Below are 23,828 nucleotides of genomic sequence, written 5' to 3' on the forward strand. Positions count from 1 at the left end.
TTCAATACATTCAAATAGCTACATGTGTCTACTGGCCACCATCTGCACAATGCAGCTTTAGTCATTCATAAGAGATAATAGTGAGTAGACTTTAGCAAGAGAAATGTTTTCTCAAATGCTACCTTGTAGTGCTAGGAACCTTTTTGCAAGTCAGCAGGCTATCTGGCTAAAGCTTTACTTTGCCTTTACTGTGCCAGGCCAGGGTCAAAGATTTTACTGTTTAGTTTGGAGTGGATCCCATGGGATTTTCCCAAGAGCTGCATCTTCAGCATTAAAACAAACATACCACCCAGCAAAGACCAACAAAAGAAACAAGAGATATGGAAGTGAAAGGTTAAATCATCCCACTTAGTGCTAAGGTGGTTTTATGGGATTTTCACTAGGGGACTAGTTTTCTAGAAAAATAAGTCTCTGGATGCAGCACATTTCCAGGGCCACCCATCATGCTCGATGCTCCTTGGTGTCCCTTGAAACCTGGGTATAAAACAAGAATCCCATAAGGAATTTCTGAGTGCAACCATTTAGCTGGACAACGTGGACCAGTTCCTTAGAAGGATGGCTTTCTTGATATTCCTGGGCAGCTGCAAGGCAGAAGCAGTCAACAGTTCTGGTGTACAGGCATAAGAAAAATTAGTAGAGCATAAATGGAGAGAAATTTTAAAGCAATTACTGATCTAAATAACTAAACACAGCACACACAGAATTAGAAGGCATTTATGATGGCAGTGAAGAGAGTTGTTGACTTACATTCCTCTGTCATTTTACAAGGTCCTACTCTCCTCTTACAGTAAAAATGGAGTGTGTACCACTGAAGACCATGCAGCTTCTGGAGGCTTTACAGTTGCATGCTAATAGAACAGTATCAACCTATTCACCATGCATCTGGTAAAACCCAGACTACCCTAGGAAATGCCCTGAACAGAGGAATTCAGCATTTACCATTGTGTGGTCAGAACTGAAGTAGTTTAGCTGACATGAACTATCTTGCGGGAGAAATCTGCTATTCTGCTTCATTTCTCAGAGAATAATATATAGAGGTTCCTGGGAATCATTTAGGCTTAATAATGTATTTTTATATGTGTATGGAGATTTCGGCAGATTTTCTCTCTAGATTTTCTTCATCAAAGTACAATGAAATTTTGTAAATCAAGTAAGCACATTTTTAATTTTTTCTCTTCTTGATTCAAGATTTGTATACTATTTTTTTAAATCTTTAAGACAATGCTTTATAGCTAGGGGTAAAGAGGCATTATCCTGAAGCTTTCTCACACCTTTTCTCCTATTACAATGCTCCTTTTTCTACCCCCTTCACATGCAAATTATTAGCTAAATTAATTATTTAATTATAAGTTATTCAATTTAGCTCTGGAAATGAGGTACCACTCTTCTGTATGGACATCTGCTGTTTAATTTTTTTTTTTTTTAAAGCAGTAACTTGCTGTATCCTGAGTTTCAAAGTTTGGGACACTTGCACAGATCAAGCCAGTAAGTCTTACATTATAGCAAATTCATTTGGGGAGATCTGAAGACTGCCATTGCTATTGTAGTTCCTTCAAAACAACTCCACTAGACTCAGTTATTTGCCTATAAATCTGGACAATTTGTATTTTAAAAACTGGGGGGAAAGAGTTGAGGTCGATGTTCAATTTTTCTTAGAAAACTTTTCTCTTGATTTTCTTTTTATTGGTTGGTGCATATTTAATGACAAAGTTCAGTAAAAATAAATACTAAGGAAGCAAAAGTCTTTATATGACAGCCATGAAGGTGTGTCCCTTGGACCGCCCTTCAAGAGGGCCCCTGAATTAGCTGACTCCTCCAGCTGCTGCACCTGTGGGATCAGCATTTACAGAGGCCATGCTCTCCTGGGCTGCTTCCAGGCCACAACGGGGTTAGTAGAGCTGTGGCATTCCTGCCCAACCTGGGGCTGCTCCGTTGGGCTGTCTTTGCTTCTGGGATCCCCGTCAGCCTAGCAGACACTCCCAGAACAGCACTGTCGTCTGACACTTCTACCCAGTCCTTCCTCCCTGTCTCCTCTTGCAAGTGTCAGACCCCCGTCACAGTCTGAAGGCTTTCTTTGTAACTCCTGCATCCTCTCCCCTTGACTTATCACAGACACTTCCTGCATAAATCTCATATACTTCTAAGTAATTCTTGGCATTTGCTCCCCAGAGGATCCCAAATGATACACATCCCTCTAGCCCCTCCCTGCCTCTGCCCTAACACATCAGAAGCCAGTAAATAGAGATTGATCTCATTTAACTGTAATGGATGCAGAATATTTCTTTTATCGCCATACCATACTTCATTTAATTGGTATCCCCACCGACAGACATTTAGGTTGTCTCCAGTTATTACTGGGGAAGGCATGTATATTTTTCTTCATATAGTTGTTGATGTATATCTGCAGCATATAATTCTAAAAGTGTAATGTCTTGGTTAAATATGGGTGCACTTCAAAATTTGAAGACACTATCAAATTTCTCTTCAAATATTTGTAATGGGGTAAAGTACCCACCTGTAGATGAAGAGTTTCTGTTTTCCCAACATACTCATTGCATTGGTTATTACCAATTTAAAAAATTTTATGCCAGTCTGCTAAAGAATGACATCTCATTATTCTTATTGGTTGAAGCACGATCTCATGTCTACTTGTAAACTGATGACTTGTACCCTACCTCGATTTTTCTTGTAGGCTGTTGCTCTTTTCTTTGATGACATGCAAGGTCTCTCTGTATTTTATAGAAATGCCTTATGTCTGTTATCTGTATGCAATCTCCCCCCAAAGTGAGGTTTATTTTTGGAGTTTGTTATAGAGCCCCAAATTGTGAATAAATTTTATGATTTAATTTTTGACATTAAAATAATTTCTCATGAGTCCTAAGAGTTTCTAATGCTTTCATAAAATATATATAGAGAAAAAAATATAGAGAAAAAATGCTCAAAAGCTGTTTGCTATGACAAGAATTCAGGTAACTAACTTGTGGCTAGAATTAAATAAAGCATCACCATCTGACTAAATGTGTTGAGACAAAGAAAAACTTTGCTATAACCCTTCTAGATTCAACTTTAGTGTATAGAGATAATTGTCATCGATTCTGATTTTAATTGCTTCTAACAATTCCATAATAATTTTTAAAATAGTTCAGAAAGTTCAATTTTCCATTTTCTAATGATCTCCCTCAGCTTATATCCCATTAAAAATAGCTTCTAGTTATTTAAAGCATCTCCATGATGATTCAGAAATCTAAACTGCCAGATAATTGAATTAGGGGGGAGTCAAAAGAAATGGACAACATGATATACTATATTCTCTCACTCTCTCTAGGATTATTAGAAGAAAAACCAAATTTATGGGAAAGAGTAGGGAGAAGGGGAATAAGAAAATTCTCAAACTGTCCAAAATCCTATCATTAAAATGCAAACAAAAAGTGACTTTTGCCTTCAAAATTCCAACATATACAACAGGAGAGTTGTACCAGTCATTCAGTCATGAAGGTCTTAACATTTCCATACATTTACAAATCTTTTCAACAGAGAAAGGAAAAAAAGCAAGACAGTGAAAAACCTAGAACCCTCACACTCATCTATGTGTGTGATGCATGTCAAAATGACCACCTGTGTACACACAAGTAATGTTTTTACTGAAGAAATCTCAACTTACCTCCTTGTTCATCCAACATAACCAAAGTCCTGATACCAGCATCTTTACTCTATATTCCAGTAATGGTAGCAAAGTTGAAAAAAGAGTTAAGAGAGAGAAAAGAGAGAAAGAGAAATCAGTAAGGGGACAATTAGCCCTAGAAATGGAAAATGAAGGTGGACCAAAGGAAAAAAGGGAGAGGCTGTGGTGAGAGTATCGTGGGTGGGGAGGGCCTGGGAGGAGAGGGTCACCTTGGACTGTACAGGTGGTTCTCAGGGTAGAGAGGGGGACGTAGCTTAGTCTTCAGGGGGCAGGGCTGGGGATGGGGCTTGGCATGGAGTTGGAATCCACATACTACATAGTATATGTATGTTATATTTAGAAAATAAAAATGCCTATAGTTTTTGTAACACCAATCACAAAAAGCAAAAGTTTCAAATCTGCTAGACTAAAACTTCTCTGGCATGATATATTAGAATGTTCCCATCAGTGAAATGGATGGGGGATGCCCTGCCGAGAAGATGTATAAGAATCTTGGGGGGTGAAATTCCACTTTTGTAATTTACCTGAAGAAAACAAAATCACTGATTCGAAAAGATGTATGCACTGCCTGCCTCTTGCTGCATTATTTGCAAAAGCCAAGATATGGGAATAACCTAGTGGCCATGGATAGATGGATGGATAAAGAAGATATGGTCATATCTACAATGGATTATTACCATGAAAAAGAAAGAAATCCTACCATTTGCAATAAAGTGGTCCTATTCCTGACCTACTACTGGTTCCTGCTCTGTGATGGCTGTGCCGTGGTTCTTTCTAGAACAGCACTGCTTGTGAATAGACCACATTCACTCTCATATTTACTCTCAGTAAGAGAATCAGGTTTTTTTGATGGGAGACTCTAATGTACTAATTAGGTGGGTACAATCCTAATCTCTTTGGATACTGGTGAAATGGACATTCGGATATAACCTTTCTAGGACCAAGTTAAAATGTGGCCACTTATGTCAGGGACAAAATGGGGACACTCAACACAAGAGCATAAAGGAAACTTAACCTAACCTTACAGGATTTACTCAGCCCTAAAAAAGAAAGAAATCTTGCCACTTTCAATGACATGGATGGACCCAGAGGGTCTCAGGCTATGGGAAATAAGCCAGGAAGAGAAAGACAAATACCGTATGATTTCACTTTTGGGCGGAACCTACAAAACACCCAAATGAAACAGAAATGGACTCATAGATACAGAAAAGACACTGATGATTACCATGGAGGAGTGGGAAGTAGATGAAATAGGTGAAGGGGATAAAGAGCAGTGGAATTCCAATCACAACAAATTAGTCCCAGGGATGTAAGTACAGCATAGGGAATATAGTCAATAGTATTGTAGTATTTTGGTATGTTGACAGATGGTAACTATACTTATCAGGGTGAGCATTTAATAATGTAAATAGCTGTCAAATCATTATATTGTACACCTGAAACTAATATAATCTTGTATATTAACTATACTTCAATTAAAAAAAGAATCTTGGGGGATGAGATTTTTAGGTTTATCAAAAGAGATGATTGTTTCACAATGGTTGAGAAATAAAGCTCAAAAGGAAACACCCTCCCATTTTCTCTCTATGGAGAGAAGTTCTGTGAAATTTAGAAGGATTAACAGATGAAAAATCAGGTCCTTTATTCTGAAATCTAAAATTCCTCACAATAATATAGTGTGAGAAAAATTCATCCTCAAGCTTTGCTGCAGTTCTGTGCAGGAATCTGTAAAAGGCTCTCCTTATCTCACTCTGTATGATCTAAATAAATCAAACCCCACCTGAACTACTTGGTGGAGGGGAGTGGGAGTTGGTGGGTAGGGAGAAGGAGCAGAGATACTTGCATAGCTCATACTTAGGAATCATCATCGCTAGGAATTCTAATTAGTTAAGTAAAGACTTTCCATTTTACAGGGTGATTGTTAATAAGAATAAAATGGCACTGCTTACAGTCTGGATTAGTTTTTCAAGGAAAGCTCATGGTGGCCCCTAGAATAAACTCTAAAAGAAGGTATCTCCCATGGCCCCTGACTTATTTCTCACTGACTTACTTTAAAGTAAGAAGAAAGACTGCGATGTTAGTGGAAGTCAACAGAGGTCTTTTTTTTTAAAAATATTATTTTAACAATTCCAATAATGCTTGTACAATGATAGAACACTTTAAATGATTTAGGTGAGCTTCTGCAAACTCACCATTTCAGAGAATACATTCAGTTAATCCTCCTGGACACAAAAGCCTATCTGGCGTTTCAGTTTGGAGAATGATGGCTTGGGATGGCTTCAGGAGACATGACAACCCAGATTGGGAGCCAGACTCCATCCTGGAACCTGGGGGATTTCGTTTCCTAGCTGCAGGACTTCAGGCAAATGGCTGCATTGCTCTGTGGCTCAGTGCCCTCATGTGTAATATAGTGATAATAATAGTACCTCATGGAGTTGTTATTTGAATTAAATTAATTAATATGTGGCTCATGCTAGAATGGTGCCAGGCCTATAGCTGGCTTTACATGTTTAGAAAACAAATACCTTCCAAAAATGCGTGTATATGTAGCAGGATATCTAGGCAAAACTAAAATAATCATTACTGATTACCATCAGAAATTTCTAGACCATACTTCTCAAACTTGAATGTGCATACCAATCTCTTGCACAGGAAATAGCTTGTTAAAATGTAGATCCTCCTGATTCATAGGACTTGGGTAGAGCCTGAGATTTCGCATTTTGTGGAAGCTCTCCTATGCTGGGCATCCTTCTGGTGCTGGGACACATGGAGCAGCAAGACTCTCGACCTCAGAAGACATGTCTGAATCTTTTTCTTTGAGTATAACAAGTGGCATTCATCTCCACTAGCCTGTATTTTAATAACTTCTATGCCCTTTCCTGCAAATTTTAGCCATTGCTTATGAGAAGAAACTATGAAGAGCAGATGGCTTATTTGGGCATGTGGATGTGATACTGCAAGTTCTGGTGACGACAGTCACCTCACAGAGCATTTTCTCCTGCAAGGAGCCAGCTCAAGGCCATGCATGAGACCCTGTTCCAGTCTAGTGGGGAACAGGTTTTGGGGGGAAATGGGTTTGGGATTTCCATTTGGTCAGATCACCTCTCATCTGTTTACACTTTCTGTTACTCGGAATAATTTCTTTTACACGGAGCTCTGCAAGTTTCGTATAAAAGTATAATTCCTCACTTGCTCAGTTTGGTGCTAAATATTTCAGTGCTGGAATGACTCGCAGAACAAATTTGAAGGAGTGAGAGTCTGTCACAAGTTGGGAGAACAGAAGCAGCACTGAGCAGTGATCAGGGAGTCAGCAATGCTGGGCTGTGCTCTAGGCTCAGCCACAGCCACCCACTGTGGGACTGTGGGACAGTCAGGTGACCTTCAGGATACTTACCCACGTTGAAGATAAGGGTGGAGATGCCAAATAAGATTGGGTGGTTGCTAGGCTCATTTCTTCACTCATTCAGTCACTCACTACATGTTTATTGAGCCCCCACTCTGTTCCAGGCACTAAGGGCAAGGCCAGATAAACGCATGGCTTCTCAACTGTGCTTCACAGAGTGAGGGACAGTCTGGTCAGGGGAACAGAGCTGGGATCTGGGAGTCAGTAATTCTGGATACTAGACATATCTTTGCTGTTTTCTTGCTCTGGAATCACCAGTTCTGTATCTCAGCTTTCCCACCTGCCAGATGGGAACAGAAATAACTCCCTCACTTCCCAGAGTTCTTACAAAAATAAAATGAGCTACAGAATGCAAAGACCTCTGAAAGTTCCATTCTGTGAGAGGCTGGGGTTTGAAGAAGAATATATTAAGATAAAGGATTTAATTTGTGTGGAGTCTCAATCTGTTTAGAATGAGCTGCTGTGTTTGTTTTGTCAGATTCTTTTGCTTTTTGTGGAACTCTCAAAGGAAAAAGTAAATACCGTAGGAGTTGCAGGTGGAAGGGAAGGGAAGTGCTGTGCATAGGAATTCACACTCTGGAATCAGGTTGACCTGAGTTTTTATTTCATCTCTGCCATTTGTAGCTGTGTGCCTCAAGCAAGTCCCTTAACCACTGTGTGCTTCAATTTCCTCCTTGGTAAAATGGAGGTCAAAATAGTAGCAAAAGGTGGCTGCAAGGATTAAATTAAATTATGTGATATATGCCTGATGATGATAGCTCTGGGCACAGTGCCTAGCACAAAGTGGTTCTCAATAAATGTTAGAACTTACATTTGGCTCCACTGTTTTGCTGACAGCTTCTGTCAAATAACTGAATTGTTCTTTGGAGGAACTAGCAGCACAAGCGAGAGGGTAGGGATGGGGATAATATCTTAGGGAAGGCAGAATAGTACTTTCTCTTATGTCTTAGCGAGTATTATATTTGAATAGCTAGGAGTGAGAGGAGGTGGTTCTATTTTTGTCTTAGTTCAACTCTTGGTTTCTGTTTGAGATTGCTGGGACAACTCTGTACCTAAAAGCAGCAGAGTTGGAGATGTGAGGGATTTTTTTCCCATTTCTTTCTTTTTTATTTTCATTTCTTTCTCATTACTTTTCCTTTCCTGTAGATGAACTAACATCATGTTTACAAAACATTTTTAAGCCTTTCTTTGGTCATTCTGAGATGCTGTCCCCAAAGTTCCATAAATCTGAGCTAAAACTAGGATAGTGCAAGCACTCTTAAGTGCTACACTTCCAAAAGACCCCACATCTGCTTCTCTGAAAACACCTGCCCAGCCTGGATTTTTCATTTTTACCAGAAAGTCTGGCATATTTTACAATGCTTACTCTCTTCTTGTAGCTGAAGCATCTTGAAAGATAAGTTGGAATGAAAAGATGCTAAAACATCATGAAATGTTGGGAAGCCCTCTATACCCACCACTCCATGAAAGCGCTATGTGGTGCTTTTGAATGGACTTGCTCTAAAGCAGGGGGGCTGTTCCTGGGCTCAGTTTTCATAGCTCAAGGCATTAATGTGTGGACTTCATTTCCTGCATTTAATGCCAGCAGGATTAACTTTTTTGCTTAGAATCAAATATTCCCTCCTTGAGGATACATTTGTGACTCTCCCACCAGAATTAATGGTTCCCCTCTCTGTGCTCCAAAATCGGGTAAGCCTTTGAATTTGGAGAGCTATTTTCCTATCTATTCTCCAGCATGCTATCAGTTTTTATCTTCTCTCCCACACCTAGAGCCAGGCATTCCATAGCATCAGTCAGAAGAGCCAGTTCCCAACTCAGGCTGGGAATCAAATGAGTCTTTTTATCTGTGTCAGGTTTTCAGCTTTTCTGAACTTTCCCCACTGTTCTATATAACTTCTCATTGTCCTTGAAGTGCTGATAATGACTTCCATTAAAAAGCAAACCTCAACGTATCCCACTCTGTTACACCCTGAAGTCTATGAAACATGGCACAGTCACATATTCCACTGAAAGTGGGGTTGTTTGTCTTAAGGAGACTTCACAAGTTTAGTAACCTTTCCTGTCTTTGAGACTGAATTTCAATAAGAATTCAGCTCAATTCAAATTATATAGCATTGATGCACTCTGGGATCATGGGGCAAGATCCTGGTATTTCATTGCTCGGATTTTCTAAATGACTTCTGCCTTTGATGAATATTAATGCTGATTCTCTATAAAGAGAAATTCATTTTTTGATTGAAAAGCAGACTATCATCTGAATAGCCAATGCCCTAGACACTATGGGAGTTTGACCATCAATATAAAATAACCCAGGAGGAAGTAAGAGCAATCAATCTACTCTAACAATGCTTTCCTCATAAATTCCTAAGGATGGAAAGTCTAATATATTGCTTCCTCTCATTTATCAGTGGTTGGAGAAAGCTTCCATCTGTTTCACCCTTTGTTTTAAGATGCAACTTCATGCTTGATTGAGAAACACTTTAGAAGAAACAAAAATGTATGACTCAAGGAGCCTACTTCAATCAGTAGAGCTGTAGAAAATTTTTTTTTCCCCAGAATAAATTACAGCAGACACTTCTTTCTCAAGACTGGTGACACTGCCTGCAGTTTAAGAAGACACAAAAAAGAAGGGTCCATGACCCAAAGACTCTGATCAGGGGGAGGGGGCCAGTGCAAAGTGATAGGTTTCGATGCATCTGCTCTACCACTTCCCTTGTTCTAGGCAGTGTTTCAACACTGCACAAGTGGGCAAATTGGTGATGATTCAAATTGGTGATAATTTACATCACCTAAATAATTTACATACACACTAAACAAAAATAACAAGTGAGCTTGGAGGTCCATAAGGATGTATCAACATACATCTTGATTATCCAGATAATTTGGGTGGATTATCAAGATAATTCCATCAGCTGACTTCCAGGCTTCCTTCGGGTCAGTGTGAGAGCTCCCACGGGAATGACCCCACACTTGGCCCTGTCCTTTGTTCTCACAACAGACTGAGGGACAATGGCTCCGCTCTGAGAGCCTCACCAGCACTCTTGGATTTAGATTATCTGTCTCTGTCTTGGTTTTCAAGTATTTCTACATGAACGGTGTTCCCAGAATAGAGCAAAAACACCCATTTCTCTTCATTTAGAGAGCAAAGGTTGCTCTCCTGTGCTGCCAAGGGCTCTCTTGCTGGCCTGCCTCTCTGTGGGGGCCAATTTGTGCATATTCTGCAGGCTCAAATTGTCATTTTTTGTGATAAGAGGTTTTGTTACGTGCACATCCTTGGCGTCTGGAAAACTCATGGTTCACTACTTTCTCCCCAGCCCTCCTGTGGCAATTTGCATTTAGCCATATTTCATTCCTAGGTGAAAGCTGAAGCTGCAGATAGAAGGGAAAATGTTGGCTTCTGTAGTGTGAGAGGCAGCTGTGCTTCCTTTTCGCCTTATAAAACGTACCTTTTTTCCTTTCATGTTATTGCATAAGCAATTTACAGTGGCATGAGGTGAGTAGGCTCATTTAATGATTCTGCTAGAGAACACCCAAGCTCTCTAAAAATGATAGCCACACATGAGATTATACATTGATAAGCAGTTTCAGAGCATAGCTAAAATAGCATCTCACTGAATTAAAAACTATTAGGCTTGTTTTATTCAGTTAAGATAAATATAGCCCATTCCATTCTTTTTCCACTTCATCTCTCCCAGTGGACAAGTTCAATTAATCCATTTATTTCTCTTGGTTGACTGCTGTTCTCCTAAATTGGAATGAGCAAGGTTTATTGTAAATGCTCTTTTGATTCCATTATTGCCATCTGCCCCATTTTACCCATTTAAAAATAGTTGGGGATTCATTAACCATGCCTCACAAATGGATGTTCAATCTAGAGTCAGGAAATAAAAGAGCTTTTCTATATTTGTATTATTGGACTTGAAATTTCCTTTATTAAGGAATTTTCCTATTATTTCATGAAGTCTAGTGCCTGACTCTAAATATAACAATTTCTAAAAATGTTATATCTATATGGATGCCTATTTTTAAAAGTCATATATGTGGCTAAAGTCAGAAGAGAGAATGTCAAGATTAGCTTCAAAATGATTACAAATGAAGTTTTTACATACATAAAAATTGCTCTGATTTGCTTAAAGTGATTCAATCTTTTGTGATTTCTCAGGAGCATTTACTTAAAAACAGTTCCTTCTCTGCTTCCCAGCTATAAAGTAGCCTGTGCCGGGAGGGTGAGTCAGAAATATTTTAATGGCTACCTGGCAATTTAAATACAGCATCTCTCTCATTATATGGCTTCTTCATAGGTTATATTAGCATTGGAATCAATGGGACCATGGCCTAGGGAAAGGCAGTAGGGTCTAGGAAAATAATACATCAGCAAAAGGGATCTGTTGATTTTAGAATATGGTCACTCCTCACTTACCTCTTCAACCAGTTGCAGCATACGGCGGGTGCTTTCCAGCGACTAAGATAAAAAACATAAATATTATGAGTGCAGGATCCAGAAGACTTGGAAAATCCTAACTACTTTCTTCACCAGGGAAACACAAAGAATGGCTATCACACATCCTTTTAAGTTTGTAACCGAAACAAAGAGGTATTCCCCTTTTCAGTCTCTTTTTTATCAGGCTTTCTACATAATAAGATTCCCTGCAGCAATTACATTAAAGCTGATCTTCCTAAAGTCAAAACCATATGAAGCTGATCTTGATATCAAAGACAAAGTAATCTGGAAAAGATCACTTTGTGAGTGCAGGATGCATGAACAATGATCTCAAATGCTCAGAGGGCAAATGTGGCCTCCCTGGAGCAGGAATAGTGAATTTTTAAACACAAACATTATTTTTCATGAACTGAGGTGAATCTAACATCAAGTTTCTCATAAAGCTCCTAGAAACAAAATTGGAAGTTCTCATCAATACAAATTAAGCCGTTGCCTTAGGGTGAAAAAAATATCGAGCATGTTGGAAATAACTAGCATACAGGAGACAGCTATAATAATCTTCTTCTTCCTTAGATAAAAAAAATGAGAGGGAAGATCTGAAACTCAGTGCTGGTCCCTCGGGCACAGTGTTGACACTTCCTTCTCAGTTTCTTTGAAACTACTAGAATCCCTAGAACAGTGATCTCTCAAAGCTGCACTTTCATGTGACAAACTTATTTGGAACAGGATTCTGCAGGAAGGTGAAGAATGTTAACTTTAGTGGAAAAGCTGTCAGCAGGCTGCAGACAGCATGGCTGTAAGCTGTGGTATACTGGCAAATGTTTCACAAGCAGCTCTCTGGAAAAAATATATGAATATATACATGTACTTAAGTTTAGTATTTTCCTGATGTAAGGGAGGAATCACTCAAAATTTACAAGTAATAATAAAATACATAATACTCTTTATTGCAAATTCTCTAGAGCCAATTCATTCTCACAGAAAGCTTTTGTTAACTTTTGGTGAACTCTTGTGTCCATTACTAAACATGCAAAGAACAAGTGTGGTTCTGACACAAGTGCTGATATTTTCATTTACATGAATGACTATGAGGAAGGGGAAGCAATGAAAACATACGTTGCAACTTTACTAGTTTGTCAGTGATGCAAGTGACTTCTTTGTGGGAGCGAATAAAAGTTCTTAAGTACTGGAAGATTTTTCTCCATTTTTTGTGTTATTTATAGAGTAACGGCCATGGATGTGCACACTTCTAAATTAAATCTACATTTTTTACATATTCCCTATTGTTTTAAGTCTAGACAATCATTAAAGCAGCAAGTCAAACCCTGATTCATAATGTTTGCAGAATTCCTGCAATATACTCTTCCTCTGTCTGATTTTTAACTGCATCATGGCTTCACTGAAAGAGAAGTTGGGAGGATGCACAATAACACACCCTTATACAGTATTGCCGCACTACAGATACAAGTCACGGGCTTTAAGAGCATAAAGAGTAGTAAAATACAGTAAAATAATTAGGAAGTGATGCATTTGGAGTATTACCTTGGATTTTTAATATAACCTATTTAATTTTCAGTTTATGTAACTTAATTTTAATACCAGCTTACAAAATACTAGAAAATGGAACAACAGTCATACTCCTTGTTTGTTTGTTTGTTTTTATTGAGACATAGAAAGACCTTTCCCACCTGAACCCGAGTAAGACAACTACTCAGTTCCCCATCTTTTTCTCCCTTCCCGTGTCTTCATCCCTCACCTCATCAGCCAGCTGGTCAGCCCTCCGCTGCATCTCCTCCAGCTCATTGCGCATGTCCGCGTCTTCAGCCATGGTAGTGGTGGGGGATGGCTGGGCGCCTGGCCAGGGGGGTCAGCGGTGGGCTTGGCCACAGACACTGAGGAGAAGCAGATTTGAACATGTGGTGAGAACTTATATATATGCATGCAGATGTGTGCAAATAGGGGAAGATCTAAATGGATCTGCCTCCATGACTCGATCATCTTCTGATCTGGAAGGTCAACAGAATTTTGTTATTTCTACAAAAGACACTCTGAGCGTATCCTTGCCAGCTTTATAATAGAGATAGATACCTGTCTACCTATGAAGTATCTTTTAAGACACAATCACCCAAGAGTTTGGAATGATGGTATGGGGGTATGTGGTAAATAATCTCACATTTATTTATTTTTATTTTCATGACTTCATTGAAGAATCATTTATATACAATAAATCCCACATATTTGAAGTGTACAGTTTGTTCTGACATATGCAAATACCTAGGCAACCATGACCACAATGCAGAAAATGAACATATCCATCACCCCCAAAATTTCCTCGCTCTTTGTAATCCTATCCCCCCACCCATCCCATTTCACTTACCTTGTGCTGAGACAACTGCTTATCTGCTTTCTGCACTATAATTTAGTCTGCATTTCCTAGAATGTTATGTAGATGGAATGATGCAACATGTACTGCATTTTGCCTTGCTTTTTCACTTAGCACAATTATTCTGAAATTCATTCATGTTGTAGCATGTATTCATAGCTCATTCCTTTTTGCTGTTGAGTATTAGTCCATTGTATTTAGAAGGATTCAGAAGCAAAGGAAGAAACTGTTTAGTCCCTTTCAGTTGTTATCAGAGGTTGCCAAGGGGGCTTAGATGAGTGTGCACAGCAGTTTTTCCAAAGAGGGATGAATCCTGTCCCTGAGATGTGACCAATCCATTTCTCGGTTACACTTCTGAAATCCCATATAGTGCAAACTACAGGTGGCCAGACTGAACTCCCCACAGGGCCAGCCAGTCCTTCCTTCCCTCTCTTCCTTCTCCCCCTTTCTTTTTCCTTCCTTCTCCAATATTTATTGGGTATTGGTAATATGCCAGGATAATGTTAGGCACTGATGATATAGTGATGAATCAGACAGGCAAATTCATTGCTGTCAGAGAACTACAGTCTAATTGGGAAGATGGATGAAATAAGGAAATTGGATTACTCATTGTAAAACTAATTTTGAGGACATACCATTGTTGCCCATGGGTAACAGCAGGCCTTCTGAGGCAGTCATGTTCCCAGGAATGGTCATAAGAAGGAAGGGGGAAAAGGGTCTAAGGAAGGGTTCAAAGGGATAGGTATTTGATATGATTAAAACTTCTCTGTGAGCTGCACAACTGTAGAAGGGACGGGCTCTTGCCTTGAGGCTGAGATTTCCACCTGTGACCTGGAGTTGGCAGAGCACGATCAGCCGGGAATTCCATTTCCAGTTCCATTGCAAGGAGGTGGTGCCTCTGCGTAGAGATGGCTCATGAGCTGCAGAGGAAATGTGTGTCCCTGCCAAACTAAGGGAGCTCAGAAGCAGGCATTCCTTTTGTACCCTCTCTTTTCCCTGTCTGCCAGCAAAACAGGGCCCTAGAGGATAGCCAGGCCATGAGACGTGCGAACCTAGGCCGTCTGAAGTCTTGCAGGGAGGAAAACTGGTTAACCAGAAAGACCTGAACCCTCATATGAGACACCCATGAACTTCTGTGGTGCTGCACTGCTGAACATAGGAATGTTTTGTTTTGTTACAGCAGCTGGTATTACACCAACAAATGAAGGCCGGAAGAAACTTAAAATGGAACAGAAACATCGCATACTGGATGATTTCCCATCTGAAAATACATTTATGTTTGTCCTTCTATTGACAACTGAAGCTGGGAAAGGAAATTAAACTTGTGGGTTATACCATGTGTAACTATTATTATTACTACTGTTCTTATTATTTGTATGAAAAGCACATTCTGCAAAAATAAAATAAAATCTCTTCATCCAACAAAATCAGGAACATCCTTACTGGAAGGAAAGGGACCCAACGTTCACAGAGGTAGGCCCCTGATGTAAGGCCGCGGCTAGGGAGTCTACAGCCCCATCTCCCAGACCCACTGCCAAACAGCTTTCTCACAGCTCAGGCTGGGTTCCTCTGGGATTTTAGTTCATGTCAGTAGAATCTTTGACATGGATGGCTCTTGGGAATAACACAGTATTCAGAGTTCTTAGTTAGCAGGAGTCCTAAACTGAAACTACTTTGGAGATAACAGATCTCACAGTTCTTTTCTACCTGGTGATTCCTGGGCAAAGTGTCAAATGTGAAATCATAGTAAAAAAGAAGAAAAAAAGCTTCAGGTCTGCATTCTACCACCAGCATTTACAAAAAAAATGTCATAAGCTTGTGTTAGGTTAGTTTTGTGGGCAGTCATTGATTGGGCATTGTACCATGAACCTGCTAATTTGTGAACACACACTTCTGGCCACCAGAATATGTACTCATGATATGAAGTAGAGCTTTAAATGCTTTGTGTTTTACTTAAATACAGGTCTCCATTTGGAAATAAGGGATCTAAGAAACAGAAGCTAAATGGAATGTACAGCAGGTCACTCCTGGACCTTGAGATGAGCAGAAACAAAATTCCAATGCTCCGCTGAGTGACTGGAGTCTACCCTCCAGAATAAAATTGTGCGTCAATGGAAACATTGAGTAGATTGTAGGCTGTGGCTTAGTGTGGTACATAAGGGCTTTGACATCAGAAACACCTAATTGGACTGTTGGCTCCAGCATGCAGTTGCTGGGTGACTCTGAGCACTTATCGTTGTCTCTGAGCCTCAGTTTTCTCACCAGGGCAAATAATACCAGTCTCACAGGCTTGTGAAGGGGCATGTATTATAGGAAGTCCTTATCAATCTTGTTTGTAAGGATGTGGGGGCTTAATATTCAGTAAGCCTTGCTCATTTGGGATAAGCCTATATGTGCCCTTTGCTAAGGGAGGAAGAAATCCAATACTTTTTAATTAGCTTTCCTTGACTCACAGCTGGGCAGGAGGCAGGCTGCTGCAGAGCCGGGCACCAGTGGAAAACCAGCAGATGCCCAAACCACCAGGCTCTAAGCAACACCTCTTCCAGGATTGCCATGTGGAGACAAACACGACAGCCTTCTCTCCCTGTTCTCCAGCTTTGTATTTTGCTGCTGGGCTCCTCGGGGGAACTTTGTCCTTTGGTCTAAGTAAGCGACTGACCTTCCCTTTTTATGGGCTGGTTTATTAGAAGGCAGGGGGGTCTGTGTGCTTTCAGACCTGCAGGCCTATTGCTAATTCCCACTCTTCTGAGTCTGTTTGCTGATAGATTTGTTCTCTCTTTCTGTATCTTAGACACACACACACACACACACACACACACACATACGTCTCATGTTTTCCTGGCAATCTCTCTCAAAATTGCTTTTCTCAGAACCTGAAGAACAGCTGAAAGGCCCCCCTGGCTTCAGGCTGATGGCAACCTATGAAGATTGGGCTGGTGAGCAGCTGGCGTGAGGGCAGAGGAGCCCTGTGGTGGCCACCTTTGGTTTCATTGCTTCCAGTCCCCCAGGAGCTCCTACACAGTCCGTGTGCTGTAAAATGTAGGGGTATGTCTGCAGTTTGGAAGGAGTGCTGATGAACCTGACAGATCTCAAATGCACAGCACTTCAAATCTGAAAAAGCAATGTCCACTCTCCTGAGTAGAACGCACACGAGTGAGTATGTAGCACACCTGCCGGCCCTCTGTTGGGACATGTAGTGCTGGCGTTTGATAAACTGTCCCCACAAACCTAACACAAGCATCTTAACATTTTAGGAGATAGTACCTGAAGAGGCATAATGATATTGATTAATGGTAATTTCATTAGCTAAAAGGATGTTAATCGTGAAACAGTATTTATTATCTAGGCAGCATGTAATGCTTCACACATTAAACCCCCATACTGTGTGTTTCCTGAGCTGGTAGTACTGTCCCAGCCAGCAGGGCCTGTTTACTAAGTGAAGAAATTAGAAGAAGAATCACTCAAAACTACTCCCTGGGGTTCTGATGGACAACAACCTCCAAGTTCATTAAGGGCCTAACAGTATCCTATTAATTATCCCAACTCAACAGTGTTTGGTGAAGGGTCAGGCCCCTAGTAGGTGTTCAACTCATGTTAATTGAAGTAACTCATGTTACTTGTTGAATGAATGACTGAATCAACTGTTCTGACACCACTGCCCAGGTGGCATTTAATGTTTCCAAGTCAGCAATTTTCCAGGTGTGGTCAAGGGCTGTGCTTCTAAAACCTTAATGGGCGTCAGCATCTCCTTGTTAAAACAGATTGTGAGGTCCCACTCTGAGATTTTGAGTCAGCTGGTCTGAGACAGAGTCCCAGATTCTGCATTTTTAAAAAGCCCCTAGGCAATGCTAATGCTATTGGTCCACTGCACTTTGAGTATCTCTGATCCATAGACTCTATCCTGGAATGTTAGTAAGCATCCCAGGTGGGCTTCAGGGGAAGGTCCTGTAGTTACAGAGAGTGGGGAAGCAGTAGGACAACCGGGGGCTTCAGGGGCATTGCGGCCAAATCCAACTCACTGCCTGATTTTGTACTGGTCATGGGCAAAGGATGGGTTTAGGCCCCACCCCAGACTGACTGCATCAGTTCACCTACAAAACAAGACCACCAAGCATCACAAGTTTGAGAGGTGCTGCCCAAGTCATGTTATCTGCATATTAAGCATGAAAAGAATGAAGTACAAGTTTACTTGATAACCAACCAAGATCACAAAGCTCATCAGTGGAAAAGGCTGAATGTCCCAACTCTGTGCCTGAGCTTCCCCCACTGCATTGTGTGCCATTATTTCACTCTGCCTGTTCTGTACAGCCTGTAGATTTCCAGCAGCGTTTGCCTCCCAAGCAGACCGAGAGCTCCACGGGGCCATGGGTTCCAGATGTCTCACAATAGTGTCCTGCACTTGGAAGGTGGACATACTGGAAGATTTCCATGAGATTAAGTCTTTCATTCAGAAAGCAAGGGGAAGATGCTTATCAGGAAAAGCACACTGGAGACTTTCCATCTTCCGCAAGTAACAGAGCCTGTGAAGGCAAAGACTTGCTGTTGAAGGTCATTAGACCTATATGGCCCTAAGAAATCCTTCTTCTTCCTCTGAAAATGGTGATAATTAAAATGCAGGTCTTAATACTAAACTAAGGACCAGAGTGAAGAATAATTCTTAGCAGATAGCAGGTAGCGAGGTTCCATGAACCCATCTGTTGTTAAAAATGGCCAGTTCTTAAACTTGCTGTGTCCATGGTTATAGAAGTTCTTTAAAGTGTGGACTGGACTGGACTCCATGTCCTTCTCTTTTGAATATTCTTATGCATAAAATTCAATCTTCTCTCTTTGCAGTGAGCACTACTGGCTTTAATAAATTTCTTAGTTGAATCAAAAGAGTATCTTTCAAATATGAAGAATAAATGGCTCATGAATGAATTGATTTACCACCTTACACCCACTATTGGATTCACAGTGGTACGTGTTCACAATGGGCTTCTCGGTAGCCACTAGCATGGTCTGAGGACTCCCTGCATATAAATCTTTTTTGTTGCTTATTAAAATGTAGGTTCCCAGTCACCCCATCCCTGGAAAGAGATCAGTGAAGGTGGGACTGGAATTTTCATTTTCAGCAATAAACATGGGTCCATTTCCCACCCCTAGAATAGGAGGATTCATGGTGGCCCCAAGCAGGGCTGATGTACCTAATAAAAAACTCTGACCATCCTATGAAAAAACCATCTAGAAATGCAAACGCATGGTTCCCAGTATGTAGGAGGTCATCTTGCTCTGGGGTGGTGGCTTCCTTTCCTCCCCACCATGTTCTTCCTAATGTTTGATGGCATAGTATACATTAGAGCCAAACTAAGGACTGGAGCAAAGACTACACTAGGTTAAACACCATAAATGCATTTTTATAGGAGAATTTGGCTTGAGTATCATCTCAAGTGACAGGTATTTCAACCAGCTTACAGAAGTGTCACTGTTTCCCTCCGTGTCTCTGATAGGAGGCACTGACCACCATTCCTTTCAAGCTTGCCTTATTTTCCAAACCACTGCACCTCACCCCATTTCTAAGTGGGACCCTATGTCTGTACATCTGGTTGTGTAAACAAATACAGTCCTGATCTGGTTTCTTTTGAGAAGGGAAGTCTGACTTCCCCTATGAGTCCTTTCCCTGGGCTATTCTGAGATGAATAACAGCCCAGCTGATGGGTAGCTTTAGCTTGACTTTTGTTTTTTAGGGTCCTGGCCTGGGTGGACTGGCATTCCCATGCAGCTAGTCTGGCATCTTTTAATTGCAACAGGGCAGCTAGTCACAACCAACACTGATTAGGCTGAAATCTCCCCTTTTCAAAAATGCCAGTTTCCTCTATTTTGCAAATGCACTCAACTGGGTATCTAGCACTGAGGCTTATATTATGCAACAGTTCCTGATTGTTTTGAGAGCCAAAGCACAGCCAAAGCCAGGAGAGTGGAAGGGCAGAACTGAACCTCATCTTACCCTGATCTCAGTCAAAGCAAATCACAGAAATTGGTTCAGCCACTGAAACAAGATTCACTGAGTGCTACTGTTAGCACAGCCACATCGCATGCAGCTAGAGTGCAGTAACGGCCTCTGAGATGGTTCTAGGAGCTCCAGTTCCAAGCCTTTTGCTTTCAGCTCTCCTTGTCCATCTTGCCTAGGAGAGACCTGATGAACATGTTTGCATGCCAAGGTACCTGGCTTGGTTCCTGAAAGAAGGGTGATATCCATACAGGACTAACAATTGGCCACATGAAAAACAAGTCTTATTATGCCCTGCATAAAATGATCCATTTTATTTAGGGGGTGCATAAATAGACAACCCAAGATCAAGTGGAAAGACCCTCATTCTCTTCAAAACAAATTCTTCCTGTGTTCACCTGGCCAAATCAACAGTTAGAAGGAAGCTGCTGTACATTCTGGCTCACTGACAGTCTGGCCACAGCTGGTGGATGCTGTTGGTGCTCTGTTCGGCCCCCTGGGGTCTCCCTCACTGGTTCTGCATGTCGTCCCCTAGTTTCTGCAGGCTTCACTCCAGTGCCCTTGCCATAAGACGTAAGACCACCTAGTGTTGCTTCACCTGATCCTCTGAGAGCTGCAAGTTCCTGGTCTCCCCAGGGCAGGCCCACAGCTGGTAACCGACAGGCACAGATGTACAGAAGCCCAGCTTTTTTTGTTGTTTTAAGGTGAGACACACTGTGAAGTATAATGGACACTCCAAAAGTTCTCTGGGGTCCTGCCAAAGTTTGAACATTGCCTGCAATCACTCCACTACCTGGCTTCCTCTTCACTGTGCTGTCCTGCTTCTCCCTGTCTTTCTGGTTTCTCCCGGGAGGACTTCCCTCATAAATCACTTGCATACACATCTTTGTTTAGAGGTCTCTTCTGAGGAACCCAACCTAAGACAACTTGCTTTCACTGGTGAGTTATATTTTATCAGCTATGGTTGACTGTAAGCCAGGCACTGAAAGGAATGAAGAAATCATTGCGTCGGGGGTCAGAGGGAGGAACAGAAATTCTCTGTATTCCCAGACATACCAAAGAATATGTTAAGTCCTGGCCAGACTTGGATTTGAAGACTCAGTATCCAAAATACCACAAAATGGTTAGAACTGAGGGTCAGTGGAGCATCACCCTCACAGCAAGAGGGGAAGCTCAGGGAGATGGAATAGCTAGCTGAAGGCTACATCATCATCTGGAGCCCTAATCTTTGGGCTCATCTTGAGGTATCCTTGAAAGAGCAAACATCAGAAAACTTGGGAGGAAGGGACTTATCTATGCTCAGAATGTATAAAAATAACATGACTGATGTGGTTTGTGTTCTTTTCCTACTGTTCATTTCCTAGTATTAAGCAATCACTCTTTTTATGTGCCATGATGTCATCTCTCCGCTAACAAACCCAAACTCTAGTTTCTTCCGGCTGGGATCTTTTCTGGTGGGTACTGGTATTGGAACAGAATATTTTCTCTCCTGAATTAAAAGGAAGCATATGAGCTACTATACAGGCTTTATCAAAGAAACAGCAGGGTTTGTGCTGTTAAACTAATTGGGTTTAGGCATTTTTCTGTTATTTTCAACTTCCTTCTGGAGACATGGTGAAGAGCTTTACAGGTAAATGATGCTAATTACCTTGATCTATGTTTTTCTAGGAAAGGTGTTCACGGGGTAGACACCCAAAACCAGGTGCCCTGTATCCCAGACCCCTAATCCTTGTGAATAGTTTATTAAAAATTTTAGTCTTTTTATTTCTTCTTCACAATTTAAGCATAAATGCACATCACATTATTAACTTAATAAATCTTTAAGAAAAATGATTTTAAATGATCATGTGTCAAACTTAACCTTGTTCTAAGTAATACTAGCTATAAAATCATGTATGTGTTAATTATGTTTTCTTAGTATACATAAAAATAGACACACAACTATTAAAATTTTTTAAAAACAAACCTTTACCATCATCCTCTTAAACTTGGTGAGCCATCAAGGGTGTGTGTATGTGTGTGTTATACCTGGGAATTCATTGCTTACAGGTGTGGGGTAGGGTCACCCACCTATATTCTTGCCTACCTTTCCATATGTTTGATCCACACAGAGAGGACAAAGATAGGTAAGGGAAGCTTGACAAAGAGGGGCTGTAGTCTGAGCAAAATCTAGGGTGTGGTGGCCAGGGCATAGAAGTGGAACATGTGTGTGTGTGTGTAAGTACTTTATCCTGGAATCAGGTGGAGCCCACAGAATAAACCAGGGTTTTCCATTACATTTTCATTCTCATTAATTTGTAGTTAACTTGAAGCTGGGGAGAGAAAAGGGTGGTCAAGGGCTTTGAAATCACATTGTGCTAAGTATGAATAAAGGCATGAGGGTGGTTAGCTAGGAGAAAGGACGTAGAGCAAGACTCAGTACTTGCCACGAGGAAGAACTATTAGACTTGTTTTATATGAACCCTTAAATTATTTGTGATTTAATTTTAAATTATTTGGCATGGATATGTGTTAGCTGTAATCTGTATACTAGAAGTGGTTAGGAAACACAGTAGGCACCTGAATCAGGAAAATACACTTCTGGACTGGGCAGTTAGCATTTGAAAGATTTTTATCAGAAGTCCATATCCCCAAGACAGCCACTACAGAACTTCAGCTTCCTTTATCTACGACATATGGGCAGGTTTGCTAATTAACAAAACGGGTGAGAAATTAGATTTCATGGGTGCAATGAGTGTTCAAAATATGTGAACTGGCTAGAAACACTGTACAGACACTAATATAACATTAATTATATATTATATATAAATATGATATTTTAAATATACTCTTAATTACATATATTTATATTTTATATGTAAAAATATAAATATATATTAATAAATATATAAAATAATATGTAATAAATATAAAATAGTATAGTGCATCATATAGTCCTACATAATATAAATGGAGTATGTGTGTATTACTAATGCAGTAAGTGATGCTAGAGTGGGGTCTGATAATTTGCACCTCTAAGAAATTCTCAGGTGATACCATTGCTGATGGTTCAGGGAACTGCCCTAACCTGATCTGACTACAAGGTCATCTCAATCCTGCTCTAAAATATTGTTGCATGTTCTCTGAATAAGCTTACTGGAGTGCCCAAAAGAACAGAAAGCAGGGACACTGTGTTAATAGAACAGGTTGTCCAACTAGGATTGTGTCTTCTTTCTAATAAATATTTGCATGGAGGGAAGAATTCATCCTTATAACACAACACCTAGTTTCAAGGTCATGGGAGAGGAGGCCTATAAATATTACCTGTTCCAACTACTGGAGGCTAGTTACTACTGCTAACTAATTATTGAGAAATAATACATCCAGAGGAGGACAATTTGCAACAAGTTCCAAGAAACAAAAACCATAAGCGCTGGGAGGAAGTTAGAGGAAAACAGAGTTTGGTTCAGGAAAGTAAAGAATTTTGAAGAGATCTGTCCAAAGCCTGAGTTGGAAGACTTGAATGAAGAGAATTCCTGTTCATGGCAAGGATAGTAGCCAATGGACGTCAAGATTCACTTAAGAGAAAGGACACTGGATCAGGTAATATGTAAATTCCTTTCCAAACCTGAGCCCTCTGGTTCTGTGAAGGAAGTCGAGGTGTATTTATGGTGTAGATGCTGCAAGCAAGCCCCCACCCCCACATAAAAGTAGGTTCTTTGTAACCCTGGGAATTGGGATTTGCTGATTAGCTGGGGCAAATCTTTTAAAATGTCCTCAGTACCACTTCTTCCACACGCAGTCAGAGAGATGAGAACGCTGATGGACTTAATTCTACCTTCTTGTCCCTTTTGGGAAAGTTTTACCACATGGGAAGCAACACCATCTGCTTCTCAGTATTAAAGGATCCACTGCGGTTGGAAACGAGGAAGGCATTCTCTAGGTGGACAAGCT

At 40.6% G+C, this 23,828-nt stretch overlaps 1 protein-coding gene across 3 annotated transcripts in view; it reads right to left on the reverse strand.

The window, feature by feature from the left end:
- The window catches only part of SNAP25 (synaptosome associated protein 25), a 74,925-nt gene that overhangs the window by 15,646 nt on the left and 35,451 nt on the right, over window positions 1–23,828 (reverse strand). For all 3 annotated transcript variants that reach the window (XM_036876199.2, XM_036876196.2, XM_036876197.2), the window contains exons 2-4: window positions 13,283–13,418; window positions 11,506–11,547; window positions 3,662–3,710 (exon numbers count right to left, since the gene is read on the reverse strand). In XM_036876199.2, coding sequence (XP_036732094.1) covers window positions 3,662–3,710; window positions 11,506–11,547; window positions 13,283–13,354 — 163 coding nt within the window. In that variant the 5' untranslated portion in view covers window positions 13,355–13,418. The remainder of the gene's footprint in view (window positions 1–3,661; window positions 3,711–11,505; window positions 11,548–13,282; window positions 13,419–23,828) is intronic.

Source organism: Manis pentadactyla, chromosome 5 (genome assembly GCF_030020395.1).
Source record: "Manis pentadactyla isolate mManPen7 chromosome 5, mManPen7.hap1, whole genome shotgun sequence".
Classification (NCBI taxonomy): domain Eukaryota; kingdom Metazoa; phylum Chordata; class Mammalia; order Pholidota; family Manidae; genus Manis; species Manis pentadactyla.